Source organism: Temnothorax americanus, unplaced genomic scaffold (assembly GCF_048541705.1).
Source record: "Temnothorax americanus isolate GAGA-0224 unplaced genomic scaffold, ASM4854170v1 Scaffold15, whole genome shotgun sequence".
Classification (NCBI taxonomy): Eukaryota; Metazoa; Arthropoda; class Insecta; order Hymenoptera; family Formicidae; genus Temnothorax; species Temnothorax americanus.
In genome coordinates, this window is record NW_027509286.1 from 3,521,241 (window position 1) to 3,541,387 (window position 20,147).

The 20,147-nt window shown below is 44.7% G+C and overlaps 2 protein-coding genes across 3 annotated transcripts in view; both read right to left on the minus strand.

Annotated features, from left to right (window-relative positions):
* LOC143895228 (CUGBP Elav-like family member 4) overlaps positions 1-16,757 on the minus strand; it is a 466,213-nt gene extending 449,456 nt beyond the window's left edge. The window contains exon 1 of the mRNA XM_077402210.1: positions 16,679-16,757. Coding sequence (XP_077258336.1) covers positions 16,679-16,742 — 64 coding nt within the window. The 5' untranslated portion in view covers positions 16,743-16,757. The remainder of the gene's footprint in view (positions 1-16,678) is intronic.
* A 34-nt stretch (positions 16,758-16,791) lies between these two features.
* LOC143895238 (CUGBP Elav-like family member 3) overlaps positions 16,792-20,147 on the minus strand; it is a 119,321-nt gene continuing 115,965 nt past the window's right edge. Inside the window, exon 3 of one of the 2 annotated variants that reach the window (XM_077402232.1) lies at positions 16,792-17,012. In XM_077402232.1, coding sequence (XP_077258358.1) covers positions 16,950-17,012 — 63 coding nt within the window. In that variant the 3' untranslated portion in view covers positions 16,792-16,949. The remainder of the gene's footprint in view (positions 17,013-20,147) is intronic. The other variant, XR_013256253.1, reaches the window with a different exon arrangement.

Below are 20,147 nucleotides of genomic sequence, written 5' to 3' on the forward strand. Positions count from 1 at the left end.
CCTCGTCGAAAATAATCACCTTTTTCTTAGAAAGACCTCGACATCAAGTGTCTGTTTGTGAAACACTTATTGAAACACTTATTGTTATGAATAATAATTATTAATATACCTATGTCGAAACGCGCGACAGAGTTTTCCTCGACAAGTCGCCATTCATCCGTCGGCGAAGCTTAAATTCGTAATCGACGTTCCATATCCATTAGCCGTTAGCGTGAATAAAGAAAACATAGGAGACATCCGATGTAAACGGTAAAAATCAAAGAGGAGGGACGATGAGAGAAATGCCTGTTGATAAACAACGGTCTTCTATTCATGGATTCGCACGTCGTGCGACCGCCAGCGCGCAGGCTGACTCTAAACAGAGCAATCAATCTTGGCTTAATGAACTCTTAATTATTTCGAGGACACGCCAGAGCGGGGAGGGAAACTGCCCGTATAATGGAGGCGCAAAGTACGCGCGGCCAACTGTATGCAAGTGCGGCGAAGGGATGGAGGACGACTCCGTGGGTCCGGGGGTGCTATTAGATAAATATAGGGAGAAACAGCGCCACGGGGGAAGCAACGAAAATGAAAATAAAGGGGCACTCCGCAACTACGGCTCGCCGGCCCGTGTGCAGCGGGATGACGCCGAAGAAACCGAGATACGTTTCCGACGCACGCTGCGAACAGAAATGTTCCCTAACGGCGAAAAAAAACAGACAGAACGAAGCGAGTGACGTGGGACGAGAAACCGGCGTGGAAGGTCTTTAGGTCTTGCTCGCTCGAATTCCTTTAATCACGCTTCCAATTCACGCGAGGTTTCAATCTAAAAAAGTATATTAATAACGCATACATATATTTTTATTTACCCCCTGAAACGTATAGCAATTCGTATGTTATCGCGTTTATCACGTTTATTTTCATTTTGTTTCTCATTAACCAGATAATCAGGTCGGGGTCGTACAATTCTGCTTTCATCTAGGAGGTATTATTTCATTAACTTTGTTTACAGCCTAAGAGAGAGAATGACGTAATTTCAGGCGGGCGTCGGTCTCGTCCCTCTCAAGTATGAGGAAGAAAAATTAAAAAACATTGCGGGTCGGGTCACGAACGGCTTATAATATACACCGTGGAAATTACGCGGGCAGCCCGACGACGTAACTTCGAAAATTACGCGAGTAGGGTACGAAAAGTTTGCGCGATCTAACTACGAAGTCAGTCCACGGTGCGGCCCTTATTCACCGCCCTCGTGGGACTTGGCCACGGCACCGGTTATTACACGGAGGGTTGGTCTCGGCTTGCCAAACGTGCCGGCAAAAAAAGTCCCATTTAATACGACGAAATTCACTGTGACGCACCCTGTACACATCGTGAGCCGCTTAATAATGTATTTCGGCTGTCGCACATCGCTCTTTATTAAAGCTCGACCGGCGCGTGCACCCAGGATCTTTCATATTTATAATCAAATGAAACGACACTCGGAACGGAGATTTACGTTTCGGAACGCGAATAGTTCAATAATTACTACTTTTTAATTAAAAATCAAATTTTACGAGGAAGAATCCTCTTTTGATTTTTATGAGCTTTTAATATGTTGTATTCTAGGTCAAAATAAGAGACACGTATTTTTTTATACGTGTTTCTTTTTTTTCCAATGCATGTTTAAGAAATAAAATAGCCTTTTAAAAAAAAATTGATTTTTCTCCTTCGGGGCGAATATCGGCGAAACTGTAAAAGATAGAACAAATTTTTACATTAAAAGTTGAATGGTTTCAAGAGTACTTTAAAAGTTTAAAACAATGGCAAAAGATTTTTTTAATTTTTTAAAATACCCTTATCACTTAACAGTTTGAACATTTTTAACTTAACGTAACACTTTCATTGTTACACAATTTCTTTTATTCGTATAATTAATATGAAGTGTTGATAGAATAATTATACAGGATTTAATAAATGAATATTATATATCTACTTTTCTCCTTCTTTTTCTTTCTTATTCCTGACTTGTTGTATGTATGTATTTATATACAATTGTGTAACAACATATATAATATATTTAAAGCTCATCAAAGATCAAAATCGGAGAGGGACACTTCCGTGTGTTTTCTTGTTAGTCAAATAGTCGCTATATAATTGACATCAACTATATATAATACAGAGGCAATAATGTGAACTAGTTACGTTTTTAAAAAGAGATAAAGACGAAAGAGGATGAATCGACAGTTTTGTAACGAAGAACCGTAAAATTATGTAAAAATGTGAAATTTTTATTTAAGTAAAAATGTAAATAAAGCTGCAACGTGTGTATCTACGAGAAACGCAATTTTAAACCCGACCGGTTACTGCCATCATAAAATTCCGGTCGTCTGAGTAGGTTTTTAGCGCTGTTTTTAAGTCACAAGTATAAACGGGCGCTTATTCAGTAAGCGGGAAATATCCGAACGACTGATATGCGGCGCTGCAAAAACGCCAGCATAAAGAATTTCGATGTTCACGGGAAGCCACGGAATACCCGCAATGATAAGCGAGTGCCTGCGGAATATTCGCATGCCAATAATTCTGCTTCAATACGCCGGCCGCCGATATTGACGTTTTCACGAAAGGCTAAACCGCGTGATCGATATATTACGATTAGGTGTCACGATACGCGCGCCTTCCGAGCGTGAAAGCCGAAACGGCAGGTTTGATCATAAAGCTGACGGGCTAGTTTAAAGGCAGCGGATATTTATCATCGTTCGGCGCGGAGAAAAACGGGGAAAAGGCGGTTTGCGTAATACGTGCGAACTAGACGTGTGTAGCGCGGGTAAGTAGCCGGATACGTCTTTCGACACTGTCGGAGAAGGAAACGAAAGTGTCACGGAGCGCAACACGCACACCTGAAGGTAAAATATGCATAGAGAAAGATAAAGCGGATATCGCGCTTTCAGGCCGAGTAGTCAGCTAAATAACCCGGGTCGCAGATGCATTCCTTCCGAAGTCATTTTTGCAGAAGCCCGTCCTTCGCGCGCTCTTTTTTTTATCACGTACAAAACTGAAGTGAGATGAGCCAGAAAAAAGAGATAGGGACGGGGGATATATATAAGGGACCTTCGCCGTAGTCGATTTCGACCCTTTCCGAGGAGGGTTTATGTCGCTCACTGTGGCAAACGACTTTGCCTTCCCTAACGAGGACATACGGTGAGGCTCGATAAGGAGGATGACGTTCGACTTGGCGAAAACAGGGTTTCAGCCGGATCAGAGGAGAGATCCGAACGATGCGATGCCGCGCGCGGAGAAAAAATATTGACGATCGTTTTCGTTCCTTGATGCTGACCCAAATTTCAACCTCGAGCTTTCCGCATCGTTGACGCAGCAGCGGCGAACGTTCTTCGACTTCGACTTCGACCGATCTCCTTCGAGGTCTCCCTTAAGCGTCCTCATAGCTCCTCCTATTCGCGTGCTGATTTGGCTACCGATAAAACCGAATATTCCGCCAGACCGTGATTTCTGAATTTAGCAGCGACGCGATTATGCTAACGCTCTTTATTGCCAGGTGCCATAAAACTTGGACGTCTTCGAGATCGGGAATTCATAATGCCGGAGCACATCGACCGGGAACAATAAGAATCTCGCGTGGCAAGCAGGGGCGGGATTTAACAGATATGAGAAAGTTATTCGGTCTTGATTATCCGGTTGAAATTTCATAATAATTTTAAGCGAATTATATGTCGGTTCTTATTTAGATAACGTATTTGGAAAGGTAATGAAAATTGTAATTAAGCAAAAATCAACATTCTTGCGATGTTTGTTAACTAAAAAAGCGTTAACCAACATCGCAAATGAACAAGATTAACGTCAGATTAATGTTTCGAACGAACTAGTCTTTACCACGAATTAATATTTAAAATAAAACAATTCAAAATTTATCGTTGTATTTTTATCTACGTTGAACAAAATGTTGCTTCAGCAAGCGGACGTTCGTCAGAAACCCGGTCTCGTTGTCTGACGGACACCAAGGCCCGGCTAGCCGATAACGAAATTATCTTAATCCGACTCGATCGATTGACAGTTAGTCGATTGCGCGGCAATGGTAAACGGCTGTGAGCCGTGTGGACTGACGGGAACACGATGCCTATTGTATGTCACATACGGAATCAATGTATATTTTGATGCTCGGCAGTCGACAATAATGTAACCATTGAAATGCCGGTGGTCGAGCTTATATCGAGAATATAACGAGCAGAATGATGCGCACTGACGCGATAAGCGCACTCTCGATGTTGCGTCCATTCCCCTGCTATACGCTAAAACTGTGCACACGCGATTTGCAACGTTATAAGAAGATTATATCGGACAAACACGAAAATATCGCTGTGTATCGCGAAAAATGTCACGTTTCAATATGGCACGTAATAATTATAGACCGTCGGTGATTGGCGGAAAGTTATAAAACAGCAACGGGGCGCACCCGCCCATTTTCGATTTAAGCGACGAACTAAATTATCTCTAAGGTAGATAATTAAATTCCCACTTTCACGCAGATAATTACGTACATAATTACATAACAGCGAGAGTAGTATGTGCGTGAAAAGAGCTGTGTGCATTTATAACTAAACCTAGGGATGCCTGTTTCGTAAGAGAATGCGTAATAACTTTCAAGGCTTTACGAAAAGTAACGGAGAAACTCTGTTCGCGGTTGCCTCGTAAATTTATGCAACGACCTTGCTCCCGCTTCGGCCAGTTGGTTAATCCTGCATGATGTTTTTGTACTAAGCTGATTCTCTCGTACGGGAATACTATGTAATAATAATGTAATATTCTATTAACACATTTTGAGGCGAAAACTCATATACGCATATAATTATCCGTTATAGAGAAATAATTTATTGAAACATTAATTAATCGAACTGATTAATAAAATAAACCAGGTATGTAATTGCTGGCCACTAAACATAAGAATATTTCGCATCTATGACGTAATTGGAGCGAGGAACGTATATAATTAGGAATAACAGTTCAGTTATTGCGATGCTTTTTTTATTATTAGAGAGCAGCAGAATAACAAATAAGAGTTATTAAAACAAGCGTTAAAAAGGAGAAACTTCCTTATATTATCGCGTTGCCGTGATTTCGTTAAACTAAAATCGTAAACCTTCTTCACACAGGCACGTAATAAATGAATTTATGGAATTCCACACGTAATACGTGACCCCACACGTAATACGTAACAGACAGGAAGAACTAGAAATTTGCGCATTGTGGTGGGCATAAAGCGTTCTCGTATCAAGCGAGACACGAAGAAAGTCGAAGGCACGTACGACCTCGGGGAAAGACACTGTGCCGTAATGGTCGCTCCGGATGCGTCAGTTTTGGATCCTGCAGAAAATGGACGTGCGCTGCCATAGGGATTTATTAACGTAATCTGCTTAGCCCTCGAGCGACATCGGGCGCTCGGGCCTGGCCCATTTCTTTGTGCAGCTCTCACGTCAAAGAGAGGATGAAAGCCGACCTTACTTTGCGTTTGTATCCCTATACCCACGCGCGCGCGTATTCTTCTTTCACACGCTGTGACTCTACTATATTCTACTACTACTTATAGCACTCGGCTCGCTGCGCAGTGCGGCTGCGAGAAGTAGATATGGCCAGTCGTCGCGGCTCGGTGAAAAGGGACGAGACAACGAAATTAAAAAGAAACCCTTGGCTCGCAAGCCGGCTGTTTGTCTGGTGTAAAATATCCCTCGCTGCAAGACGCGTAAGTGCACAACGGTCGCTTAATTAACAAGTGGATATAGAGCTATGAATTTTTCTGCAAGTTATATAAAGAGTATGTTTTCGTAATGCCGCGCGGATAATAAACACCAATTCGATAAACTGCATTGGCCTCCTTAGCAATTTCGGCGCGGAAAATTTCTCCTCGCATAAATTATATCTCAGACGTGACAATGAAGTGAATTAATCTTCATGGAGACAGGAACATGATGAACGGCACAGCCATGCCGAATTTCGAAATTCGATCGGTAGCAGCTATGTGTCCGTAATGAAACGAAAAAGATCGTGCCAGCGCGATAACAAATAGCCCAAGTATCAGCGAAGATCGAGGACTTTCCTTCTTTCAGCCCGGGAGCAACTGTCGAAGTCCTCGAGAGATTAATGCCCCTACCGGCCCGTCACCCTTCCCTTTCTTTCCCGTACGAACTAATTTCGTAGTCACCGATGGAATTTCAAAAAATGTAAGATATCTATCTCGTCGGGGGCACACGGAAGTCTTCCGTTTAATCATGCTGCGTTTCGGTCGATGGGCCGTTCGGTGCGGCGAGACAGCGTTGTGGAGAGACTTTAAAAGAGCAAGCGGGGAGAAAGGAAGACGGGAGAGAACTTGAAGCGGAGAAAAAAGAAGAGACGGAAAGGTGGAAGGACCGGGGCCGAAATCGATATTTAAGGCTGCTCTCGTTCCTCTGAAAATTTAATAACCCGTTCCCAAGTATGTGCCCCTTCCCCTCCCCTCCCCCCCTCCTTGAGAAGAGCAGCTATCGTTATCGTGCACACTTGTAAACGTTCGTCCGCGCGGTGACATTATCGCGCGATATTAAATCCTCGCCTGGTAGAATAATTGAAAGTTTCAGGAGGGGTGGTGGTGATACGTCACAGAGACCGATAAGGGTAGATCGCATCGAACTTCATTTCGCAGCAGTAGCGAGCATGTTCGCCGATCGCGTATCAATGTGAATTGGAATTCCGGTATCGCGGAATGTATGTATGTACGTACATACGTACGTACGGATGAACAATGTCCAGCGCAACGATGGCGCATACGGGCAACGTATGTACATGTCAATGAAACGTTTATGTACTTGTGCGCCATTAAAGAGAGGCGCATTCCAATCTTGGGACATTTATCACGAATGACGCATATCTGGTGACATCATTTTCGAGAACTTAATCTGCGTTCATTAACGTGTCAATTCAGTGTAAAACTTTCACTCTTCCCTTGCAACTACGTATGAAGATTGCCAAACTTTAGGTAAAGTTCTGAGATTACCATAATAGAGAAGGAAGAAGATTAACAGGCAATTTGCATTAAATGTACTATGAATCATCAGAGAAATATGATAAATACAAGTTAATTGATTATTGCTTCATAAAATGTAGTCTGCGAAATTATTAGTATGCTGGATTTCGGTGTTACCATATCGAGTTACTGAAATCAAAATGCGCTGTATTACAAAATTATTTAATACTGTTAAAACTATTAAACAATTTTTTAATAGACTAAAAGAATTTTTCAATAATAAACAAACAATAAAAGCTTGATATCTCAATTAATGTCAAGTGATCTTTACGGCATCTTTATTTAAAATACAAGATATTTGGTGTTGAAAATCCATATTCAAAAGAAAAATTACAAGAGTATACAACAAAATACAAGTTTTTAAAAGAAAAACCGTAATTAATTGCGTCGAGAAATTTACGCTTCTTAAATTTAACACAACCTTGCGACAACCTGCGAATATCGACCGCAACGCGCTATCAACGGTGAGACTATCATGAGAAGAAAAAAAACAGCAGAAACGAAACTCGGTGCCTGCTGTCTCAACGCGATTTTCTTTTGTCTACGACGCGTACGTTTCATGGACAATACCGTTTAATCCCTACAGTGCGGCAACGAGAAGCTCTATCTCATCCCTTAGCCTATGCACCGACCGGCGCTCGGTCGTGCTGTGTCGATGAACGAGCATTCGACGAGAAAAGAGATTTACGCTTTAGTTGGAAGCGCAATAGACTCTATCTGATGCTGATGCTTCGCTATCTGATGCCGAGTGATTGTCTAGAATCTAGATCACGATCGATTGGTGTTTGCAGCTATCCTCTTTCCGTGATACAATGGAGCAATTATCATTTCCGAATAATTCTTTGCGCCGAAAGCAGGAAGCAGACTGCAAAGGCAACGAACGACGTACGCTTTCAAAAGTGATTTCCGTTTGTTTCTCTTTTCGAACGCGATTGGTTTGCAGCAATTCACTTGCAAAAAAAAGTGCTTATCTACATTTCCAACGTGATTATGTATCTTGATACCTGTATAAAGTATCTTCAGTAGGATATACGTTTACTTAATCAATGTCGTCATTAAAGTGAATCGAGTTCTTGCGGTCGGAGATCACATTGGGGGGAAGACGTCCGTCCCGCCGAAAAGTAACCATTAGCGAAGATCTATCGTGTCCGATAGGAGATCCGAGAAGTGGCAAAGAACACCGAGAGAAACCGAGGACACTCAACTGTCGTGGGAAGCACTGCCCTGGGCTTTCGACCATCCCCCCTTCCTTCATTCCTGCACTCTCGTATTATACTCGTGGACGCACTCCACGATGAGGAGGGCGAAAGCATAAAATGTCGTATAAGTAAAAGAAAGAAAATAGAAACGCGAGGGAAAAGAGCCGGAAGAAAAATGGAGGACCTAATGAACTTGGAGAAAAAGTTAAACATTGGCGGCGAACAAAGCTTTTTAATGAACGCTTTATATAGGAAAGTCGATTTTATCGTTTAGTCGCTTCTAAATATTGCCCCTTTCGCGCACGAACGCTCACGTGACGCGAGGCTTATCGTCTATCGAAACCACATAAACGTATCAAATCTGAAATTAATTATTATAATTATGCTATCAACTCCAGGTATAGTGGACCTTTTGACATCTCTGGGCGTAATTTACAATAATGGAAATACTACGTTGCAATTTCTTTTATCTTCTAATCGCATGTCGTTTAAGATCACAAAGTAATCACGCACAAGCTCACAATCAGTCAAGGACGCTAAATGAGTTTCTTCGCGGAGAGACTATATCCGGCGTACTTTTGTGTTCTTTCACGTGTTAACTCGCGACAGTTACCGGCAATCCAGCGACGAACGGACATTAGCGCACGTGAAGGAAATCCCGGATAATTTGGACGGTCGCCGGGGGAGTGAAACGGTCCGTGGTTCCGCGGTAGCTTTATTGCGAATTTATGCAACGTTTAGCCGCATGACCAATTAGAGATGCGGCGACCGTAAGCTGCGCCGGAAAAATTATGCTTATGCATAACCGCGGCGGCGGCTTTATGGTAATATTGTGGTCCGTGCTGAAATCTTCTATACGCGTATATACACAGGAGTACAGGAGAACGGCACCCGCCGCGCGTGTTCCAGCGTTACTCTCTATCCTCGAAATCCCGGCCAGCCAAACCCCGTTCCCCCCGCGCGATTCGAATACATTACCGGGGCGCCTTTTCATTTCGCGGGCTACGCCATCGCGTGCGCCCCAGTCCTGCGCCCCGAATGGAATGCGTGTCGGTGTCTGTTCGGCTGCGAAACGCACGGCACGGCATTTGTACGGATGCACATGGCTTTATTCAGCCGTAAACGATACGTTTTCACCCAGATATTAAATTCGAAGGTGGTGAATGCGCTGCAGCGCGTGCCAGATTAACTGGAGAACGTGTGCGCGCGCCAAATTAACTGGAGAACGTGTGCGCGCGCGCGTTTGACATTTATTCCTCGACCGCCACGTACCGTCCGCTCTCGCGCGTGCATCGTTTAGGAAAATCAAAGTGCCGATATCAGACGAGAATAGGAACGGCGGAGATTGGAATCGATTGATGCGGTTATAAATGCGTTCGCCGTAACGAAGACACGGTCGTCGGTAAAATGCCGTGAAGATCTTGGCAAAACCACCAACATCGATAATTGGAAAAGCACGTTTTCGAAGGGAACAAAGAGCTCTCGGTTCAAGACATTGGCTATCTAAGCGATCTTACAAAAAGCCTGAAGAATATGGCCCTAATTACGGTAAAACAGCGCAGTCTCCGAGTGCACCCCCGCACTGCGTCAACTGTCCCGTTTCCCAAGCCGGGACATTAATCATTCTGCAAAATAAATGTTTCGAGTTTCCGCACGTATCCCCCTGCGTTACCGCATCTAAAAATGTTCGTTGAATGATGGACGACATCCTTGGCAATAATTCGGTCACGAACAGATGCTTTTCGCATTTCGTCCATCATTGTGCGTGACGTTACGTTATCGCGGGCTAAGCACATTAGCAGACTGGATGATATTTATTAATCGGCGAAGTTATGAGTTCTCTCTTCAATCAAAGGTCTGAACATGACCAGGCATGCAAAAGCCTCATAATATATACTTGTTAATAAATAACCATTAGAAATATTACTTTATGCGCGAATTCGCTTCAAAGAAAAAAGTAATTTAAAAAAACTGAATTTAAATGTAGATTGACGACACGAGATTTTTAATTATAAAATGTTTTACATTATAAAAATATGATTTGATGACACTAATTGTAAGAAGGGGTGTTTGGATATAGAAGTTCTATCATTATGGGCTTCAACATTCACTACATTTTTAATGAAAGCTAATGAAATAACTTTCTGAAGAATTCACAAATTAACTAATATGAATTTCATCATTTTGTTTCGCAATTTCGTTTTTAAAATAATTTAACTGAATAAGCTAAACTTTCTTCTTAAAACGCGCGTTTTAATAACGTGCCGAGCGCGTTGTCGTCGTCGTCGACGCATACGATTTATGCCAGTTGGAGAACGCATCATTACGGAGCACAATGCAATGTCCATCAAGCGCGCCCCATCCCGCTGTCGGTTTATTCTCAACATCTCCTTGCGCAATCATGACGAGAAGGTAAAACGCACGGTGAATGAAACGAGGGGGATGAAACGAGGGGGGACAGAAAGGGAAATAAAGACGGAGAAGCGCGGAGGAAGTGAGAAAGAGCACGAGCATTGCCACGTCCGCGCCACCGCAGAACCTATAGACCGTAGTCGATCTTGCGGAACATTTTAATGACAGCAGCTTACCATGCGCGTTTACCGCGCCCGCAGTTTCCCGTCTCGGTTACCGGAGCGTACGCATGTGCTTCGAAACAGCTCTCGAACAAGTGAGCATCATCGTATAGTCCTACGAACATCCGTCCTCTTCGTCCGTCTCCCCGCGCGGAACCATTTTCCCGCCCTTTCTTTTGATCTGCTACTTTCTCCTTTCAACTTGCATTTCGCACGTCATCTCTACTACCCGTATTTTCGTTCACGATCCACCTCCGCGTTAATTCGTCGGCCCCGATTATTTGTTCGCTCGGTCTCCCCTTCCCTACTTAACCGCAGAACTTTATCAAGCTGATCTATACGCAAGTATGGGGGAGGAACTTTGTAACGGCTGGAGTTACTTTTAATCTCACCTGCCGTACTTCTTGTCCTTAGCATCGTTGTCCTGTTATCTTAATTTCTGGCCTCCGACATTCAAAGGTAGTGCGCGCGCGCGCGCGCGCGCATTTACCGTGACTTTCTTACCGTAGCGTCGTAAAGATACCGCTCTTACCGCGAACTTCTTACCGCAAGAAACGGCAACTCCGAATTTAACAACCTTTTTCCGAGCTGACGATTTATATCCTGGTAGGAACATGTCTCGTTGCCTCCGTGTGCATAACATTCCCGACCCGTATCATACGGTCCCTCTTACGCTCTGCCTAGTTTTCCTTGCGTCCACGGTACCGGAGTGGAAATATTTGCGGAGGTATGGGTCGCTCTACTATAGTCGAACAAAGTGGCCCTAATGGCGCAAAAACAAACTCCGTCTTGCAAAAGTTGCGGCGCGGTCGACGCGAAGTACCTCCCAACGACTAAGAAGAGGGATAAGTAAAAGGAAGAACGAGTAGGAAGACGACGACGAAGATGACGACGACGACGACGACGACGACGACGACGACGACGACGACGACGACGACGGCGACGACGGCGACAGCGACGGCGACGACGGCGGCAACGGCGGCGACAAGCATTTGTCACCGTACCCCCCATGCAAGCAACGCCTTCCGTTTATGCAAACGTACAGTCCCGCTGATGTTTACCTCTTTGCAAACCTAATTTCAGTTCCCCTCGGAGGAAGAGGCCGCGCAACTTCTTCGGGGTTCTACTCGTCGTAAAGGGGAGAGCCTCCGTCTCCCCCGTTCACCCGCCTCTTTCTTGCTCTCTTTCGCTAACTTTTGCGCGCGATGGCAATCCTTTACGACGCCACTGGGAAGCGAAAGGAATTGCAGCCTCGCAGTCTTTCTGATAAAGGAGTTTTCTAAAACGGCATGAAAGGGAACGTAGAAGGAACGAGATTTACGGATTTCCCGTGAATACATCGATGAGGCGACGATGTGTGCCTTTTTGTATCGACGTTTCGGTGGTCGCGCCACCCTTTTACATTTTATTTCGAATTGACGCAGTTTTATAAGGGCAGTATGCGAAGCTACACACGTACGAATTTTCATATTCGATCTACCGAGAAAATTAAATGAATAGTCTTAACCGTAGAGTCCAGTTTATTTAAATAATATTTGTTTGTTGAATATAAACTTGTCATACTTGAAAGAAAAATAAAAAAATTAATGTTTTGCAACGAATATATGATAAAGTGCCACGAAAAAACTTTACACTTCGGGAACAAATGAGAATTAAATCTAACCACAATGCGATCTCTACATCTTTATAGGATTGCCACAGTTTTCAACTGCGTTATAATATATAATTTATAATAATGATGTGCGGTAATGAAAAGCGGTGCTGATTTTCATTTAAATATCGATTGCCTGGGCGCAGTGAATATAATTCTCAAAATTCTCTCCCAGATTCTAATTAATTAGCGACTCGCGTCCAACGGCAAACAACATATGGATCTTTTTGCCACTCTTTTTCCGCCGAGCCTGTCCCTCCGAGAAGTACCGCATTATTTATTGCGAGGCAAAAGATCGGCGGTGGGAAAGAAGGGACTCGGGGCAGGACGAGGCGTGGTGTATAAATTATGCATTTCCACGACAGCTTTATCGCTCACTTCTTTCCCGTCCTCTCATTGTCGTGTTGTCACAAGCAGACCTCCGCCGTCCTGCTTCTCTTTATAATCCATAAATCCAACAAAGTCGCGTCTCAGGATGGCGCGCGGCGGCATTCCCGTGGCGTCCTCCGCCACAGTTTCCTTCTATTACGTCCTTTGTCCATATCCATTTCGTCCTTTGTCTCGAGGATCCATCTTACAGCCTCCTCCAGTTTTCTCCTGCCTGCCTGCTTGCCTGCCTGCCTGCCTGCTGTCAGGGCGGATTCGAGAAAATGGAAGCGACGACGCCGCGGCCTTTGTCGACTTCTTTCGTCCAAATTTTACGCACGACTCAAGCTTCGCTGGCCATCGGAAACGTAAATCAAATATCACGATATATTTTCTATCGTCATCGCGCGACGGAAGCAACGCGGACAATGTTGATAACGAGATGTCGTTTAGCGGTTGTTGGGTGTGCGGTTTAGCACACCTTGCCTCGTAATCGCCGGTGACGTTTTCAGCGGACGGTAGTTGAGGCATAATTATTTTCTTTTTACCGTGCGATACTGGAAAGCCAATTTCCTTCACGCGTGCCACGCGACCGTGTAACGCGACGTTACAATTAATGCACGCGACGTAAAGCGAAGTTCGCGTCGCGCGACGCGATGGACGGAGGTCGGCGGCAGCAAGAAGCGGACGTGGCGGAGTAACGGAAAGCGTACGTGTGATTATGCCGGGTCGCGATGCCTGGACGAAGGCAACCACCGCCATCATCGCCGCCAGCACCACCACTTAGCACCATTATACCACCACGTCGGTTTTTCCTCACAACCTCCGCAAAACGACCGACCCGGCGACGCGGAGCGCACGAATATCAGGAACAAAGACGTCGCGACCCCCAGGAAACGCATCAGCCCTCGCCGACAGGATCATAACGCGTTATGAGAGGAGCTCTGCCAGGCTGGCCAGGACGCCCGACGAGGTTACAGTTTTAATGGTGTCATGAAAATAGGAACGATACACGCGCACCGTACGGGACTCCCGTCGGGACACACGTAGACTATCCGGGACGTCCTCGACCTCCCCGCAATTTTCTTTTTTATTTCCCGTGCGTAAAATCACCGGACCGCTTCATCCCTCGGTCTCCGTCGCCACCGGGAGAGGAAGATATTTTACGCTACGAACCACGCGTTTCGTATTACGTCGTACGAGCGCGCAAGAGGTTACCGAATTACTGATATATATATTTGTAATAGTTACAGATCGTTAACACCGTTCAATATTTGATTCGCGTTGCAAATACGCGCGTGGACATTAGCAAGAAATTAATTTTGCGGACACATTGTCGACATTGCGATACATAAATTTGTAACGATGTATTAAAATGGGCTATATTATTTATTCGGATCACACGATTAATTTAGTTCGGGCTACGCTTCACCCGTGAATAATATGATTTCCATAAATGGATATAAAATTTAACATATTCGTACAACATGATTGAAATATTTGCGATTCTTCCCGTTCTACGAGATTTCTGGTGATGTTCATCAAACTCGGTGCGGGATCAATCGATTCCGCGACGATAATCAATCAAGCTCACGACGGCGCGGCGCTCCGCCTCGCCGACGAATCCTTTCGACGAAGGAAGAGAGGCAAAAGACCGTCACCGCGGCGACGAAGAAGGCTTGATTAATGAGACGGTTGTCGAGGGACAAGAGACGAGGCGGCAACTGGCGGGATAAATAGACGACGATAAAAATGGAGTGGCAATTAATTTCGGACAGCACCCGTGAAGGAAAAATGTCGTCCGGGCCGGAGGCGCCTATGCGCTCGAGGACGTTCAGGACATTATGAAGAGGAACTCGTCGTCGGGCTTCTACGACGGGAAGAACGATGTGACGTGCGGGAAAATGGGGGAAGAAGCAGCAATCGAGACCGCGCTCTCTCGGGAAATGCGGCAAAACCATGCGAGGAAGAGGGTGGGAGGGAGGGAGGTAGGAAGAAAGAGAGGAGGAGCGGAGGGGATGAAAGCACCTCCGCATTTATGAGGGTTTCGCATTTCCGTTAAAAAATAACGCGTTTCGTAATCGTGGATACGTCATCCAACCACGCGGGAGAACGTCTCTTTTATTTCACTGTCGCGATATACTAACGTGCTTCTGGAACTCATTATGCAAAGGAAGACGAATCGTGTTGCGAATATGGTGCCGGATTTTGAAACGGATTCCGGGTTCGTCGATCGGTGAATCACGGTTGCATCGAGAGGAAAGGGAGAAAGAGACACACAGACCGCTGTAGTCGCAACGTCGCGAAAGATTGGGAGGACGGAAGCAGAGTAGGCAGAAAGGAGTGATAGAGATATTTCGTGCTATCGATAGATAACTCTACCCTATCCATTCTCTACCCAACTTTCGCATTTCTCTTAAAACTTCCACGGCTGCAGCAGCCTGGGGACGCGACGGCCGCGGGGGAAGTGCCGCGAGAGAGGGTATGGGGAAAGAGGGCGAGTCGAAACTTTCTTCCTGCCATAGCTCACCGATTGACGGGCAACACATCACATAAGCGTGGCGGCACGATGCCGCGCGATCCCGCATCTTCGTGATTCTCGCCGGGTCCGAGGGAAAAACTTTGGTCCGCGTCCTATTAACGGGAGATATGCTCGATGACGTTGTCTGCGAAACGATGCAACCATGGCATTCACGTCTACGTGTACATTCTGCCCTACTCAACGCCCTACTCCTCTCGTCTACTTTTCGATCTCGAGTTTTCTCCCTCTCGACGCTTTCGACCTTCTTCTAATTGTTCGGCGAGGCCCTTTTATTCATGTCTAGGGATAACTCATTAAAACTGCAGGAAAAGATTTCGACGGGTTGCACGACGACGAGCAATTCGCCGGTTTTCCGAGACCATCGAAATTATGGATTTAAATCGAAATCGGATTCTATATTCAAGAAATTTGATTGCATCTTCGAGTGCGCCCTAGATCGCGTTTTATTGTTCAAAAACGAAACCTACTCGGAAGTCTCAGAAGAGACCATCGAAAAATAAAGTAAAATTACATTAACGAGGAATTATTGTATTTCTGCGTATTGCATGTTTCTTCAGACATACTTGTCCTTTATTCATCAGATTATTATTATTGTTATTATTAAACAAGAATAAACTAGTTAAAAAATGAAAATGTAGCCACGTGTCGGATACGATGCACGCAAAAATAACCCGCTCCAAGCTGCTTCGGATCTCCATTCGAAACCTTCGAGTTTCTACCGTGGAACTGAGGCAGGTCCTGCCACCCTACACGTCGCCGCAGTGCACCGTGCACCCCCGCAGGGCTCGTTAATATTCACGGCGCGACACGGCCGCTTTTTCGCGGCGTTGTGTTACGGGGAAAAAGATACGGCCGCCCACGGGAATTATTGTATTCCCGCGGCACGTCGTAGTTCGCCGTAAGTGTGCGGGCTGTGAGGGAAGGATGGTGGTTCGGGAAGAAGACTGGTTCGGGTTGTGTGGGGCGAGGGGAAGTCAGTGGGATGGGAGGACGAGAGAGTAACGGCGGGCGGCGGGTTTTCGGAAGCTTCGAGCGTCGAGAACGGCTCGGAGAACGGAGACGAAGGTGGAGAAGGTGGATAGCGCGAGAGGCACGCATCCTGCAGACACCGCGGCAGATACTTCAGCGAACCGTAGGTCGGCGGCATCGGTGGATGGGCTGCTAGGTAGCTAGGTAGGAGGTAGGAGGTGGCAAGAGGGGCTGTATAGGGGTAGGTGGATGTACCCGGGCTTCCCGGTTCGCGTATTAAGCCGGCCCGAGCGAACTCTGCATGCCGATGAGCTTAATATACTTTACTTTGTCATAGTCGTGTGCACCCACCTTTACGAACGGCGGCGGACTGGCTGGCTGTCGCGTGAAAGCCACCCGGATAAGGGCTCTTCATACTGAAATTGTACGTTAGGTACCGTCGTTTTGTTCCTTTCCGCGCGGGGTTGGCATTAGCGGACTTTTATTTCGAAACAGTATGTTCTATTTTCGATTCAGTATATCGGATTTGTGAACAACACTGAAATATATTACATCTCATTGCGCGCACATGTTGCAAGTGTGCTTATTATAATGCAATAATGACTGCGAAATCGCGAATAATTCAAGTTATAGTGATAGTAAGGATCAAAACATTGACATCAACGTGGTCCATCTTCGTGCTTACCTGAAACAGAAAAAAGCAGGAAAATTGTTAGTATATTTTTGAAAGATATTCAGGCACGCGTTTATATCTAAAATTTACATCTAAAAATCAACATAACATTCTTATATTGTTTTAGATATAAACGAGTTTATATCTAAAACAATATATGGATGTTATGTTAATTTTTAATTGCACATAAATTAATTTTAAGGAAAATTTTTAATTTTTTCGGATCTGACATGACAAAAATGTGCTCCAATTCGAAAAAGAAATAGAAAAGAAAAACGAAATAGAAATGCAGTTGCACTACTCAAACAAGATGAAAATTAAACTAGACGCAATTTAAGCCAGACTTTCCACTCAAGCGATGTGGGTGCCACAGCGATATCAACTGCGCCGCCTTCTATGACGAGCGAGTAAATTTAGTTTCGAGTTACGTCACGGCGTAATATTGGCAAACTTTTAATCAGAAGCTCCGAAGACGGAGGGAGGGGCTGAAGAAGCTTTATTTTTCGTGGTTGGCGTAAGGATAAGGTCGAGGATCAAGCAAAAGCAGAATGGAAAGCAAGTCAGGTCGAAAATGAAGGGCGAGAGAGAGATTGAGGGCGCTACAAAACGGAATATTGTACCGGGGATCTGGTAATACGAGTACAATAGGGAGAACGAGTCCCGCTGAGTCTCGAGAGAAATCTTCGAACTTTTCGTCTGATGTCAGGAGTCATCGTGCAATAAAAGAAAGAGATATTACCGAATAATTGTAATACAATGACAAAAATGGGTTGTGACAACTGCTAATGTCATAGAAAATACGAGCAAAGCATTTTCTGTGTCGTATTTAGAATCTTAGCGCTGTGGTTGGTTAATTGTCTAAAACATACACAAAATTTTACGAAGTATGCGTGTATCGCATTGAAAACTTGATGATATTTGACAGATCTTTTCTCCATTGTAAGAATGGTAATAAGAATGTTTTATATACCGCCCTTTTGATTTCGTTTCCCTGTTTAAAGACTGACGTTACTAAGATTGATGACGCGTTCAAAGAACACTTTTATTTTACAAGGATTTATTACAATGTAACGACGTTTTCTTTGGCCTGACTGGCCATGATGGATACCAACGCTTCTGCGGTAGAAAGTAGATTTATAACTCGCCTAATAAATCTAAAGTTATGACGTCAGCCACAACCGTTTGCGAAAACATATTTTATTTCCAATGCATAAAGTGTGCACTTGTAAATTATTTCGCGTCGTTGCAAAATATCATAAATATTGCTATTTATAGAGATTGTGACTAAATCAATCTAAAATTAAAATATTCTGTTCAACTTTGTCATTTTCTACAGTTACTACCGATTTTCACTTAAAGCTCACTCAATTTTACTGCACTTTGACGGTGCACGGCAATACCTTGCTAACGAATCGTCTTGTTCACGACCGCGACGTGCGGATTACGTACAAATCCACAGCGTTCTCAATGCAACGTTGTAATATCGACGACAGATGATGATCCCGATATATATGTAACTTCCTGCCACGCCCTTTGATTATAACGCGAAGTGTGTTATTCTCGTGCATGCGATTGTTCCGGTGCGGTCTCGTGCGAGGTGCATTTTGCGACCGCGCTGCTGCGCCGCGCCGGCGGGCTTATAATAATTATACTTATTGTCCCCTCTCGCGCGTTTGCATCGGTGGTAATACGTGCATGAAACGCACGCGAGCACGCAACGCAACGCGATGCGCGACGTTTGACCCACGATGCGGCCCGGCCCGGCCCGGCCCGGCCCGGCTCGGCCCGATGCGATTGCTCGTATTCCGAACGAGAACGGCGGCACGCAGGTGTAACTGCGTGCCGCATATGTCAATTCTAACGGTAAACAATACCGACATAGCACGTACCGTCTACGTTACAATCATCACGGCTGGCAAATTACGGACGTGTAACGCGTAAGTGCCGTGCCCCGAACCGCAAATCATTTGCCGATAACACCGATTCGCGCGACAAGATATTGCTTTCAGGAGAGAGCCACGCTGAAAGAAATAAGACGTTCGTGACCAATCGCATAATAAAATTTCCGTTTCATACAATCAATCGAGCGCGAGATCCGTGAAACATAAAGGTACGTAAGGGGTTATACATCAAATATATTCAAGATTCTTCTTCTAGATTAGAGAAGCTTAGAACATTTTTATAAATGTCTATACAAAGTTCATAAAACTGCACTGATATCGTAAAAATACCTGCGGTATCGAAATAGTTTACGTACACGGAGAATAAACAGAATTAATTTCACTATTATTAAATCGTAAAATCTAAGTTAGATTTTGCGATTTATTTGGATATGCTAGATTCGCCTGCGATGTGATGCTCTTCAAAATCTTATTTTAACTTTTAAATTTGTCTTCCCGGACAAATAAAATTATTACTCGGCATTTTACAATTACGTTTTAAATAATAATAATATTCTATGGCAGCAAGCAGTTATATGCTCCTGTACAAGGAAAGAGACAGTATTCTTGACTTAAATTTTCGCGGCGCTGCGTGCCTTCGTTGCCGCGGAAATATTGGAAATGTCATTTTAGCTCTGTCATATTTTATACGGCATAAAACCAGCGCGCATACCAGGCGCGGTACTTAAGAGCACTTAGGTAAGTGCATTCAAAAATGTATGACGCCCTTTGGTTTTCGCGGAGAGCCAGTCGCGCGTACGTGCAGGACGAAGGAAGGAAGAAGCCAGCCCAGAGTCCTCGGGGCGATCATTTACGTACGAGAAACCATAAACCCTGAATTTAAGCCATATACCTCCTACCGAACAATCCGAATGAACTGGTACGCGATACCGGTACGTGTTACCGCGGTTTACACGGGCATTACCATTGCAAAGGTAACGTCATAAATTAGAAATACCGTAAACGCTGCTTTCGTATTCAAGCGGCGATATGAATCGGTGATATCTTTAATCGTCGCTGGCATAGCTGCGGCTGCGGATCGGCCGCCGCGCCGCCAGCTTGAAATTCCGTTCAATCGTAAATTTTTATCGTTGAAAACGTGATATCAGTGATATCAGATTCGGTGATTTTATCACCAAAACGTCATCCATCCCGAGTGCGGACTCATCCCAAAATTGCCCTTTACGTTATTCGAAGATATTGATTG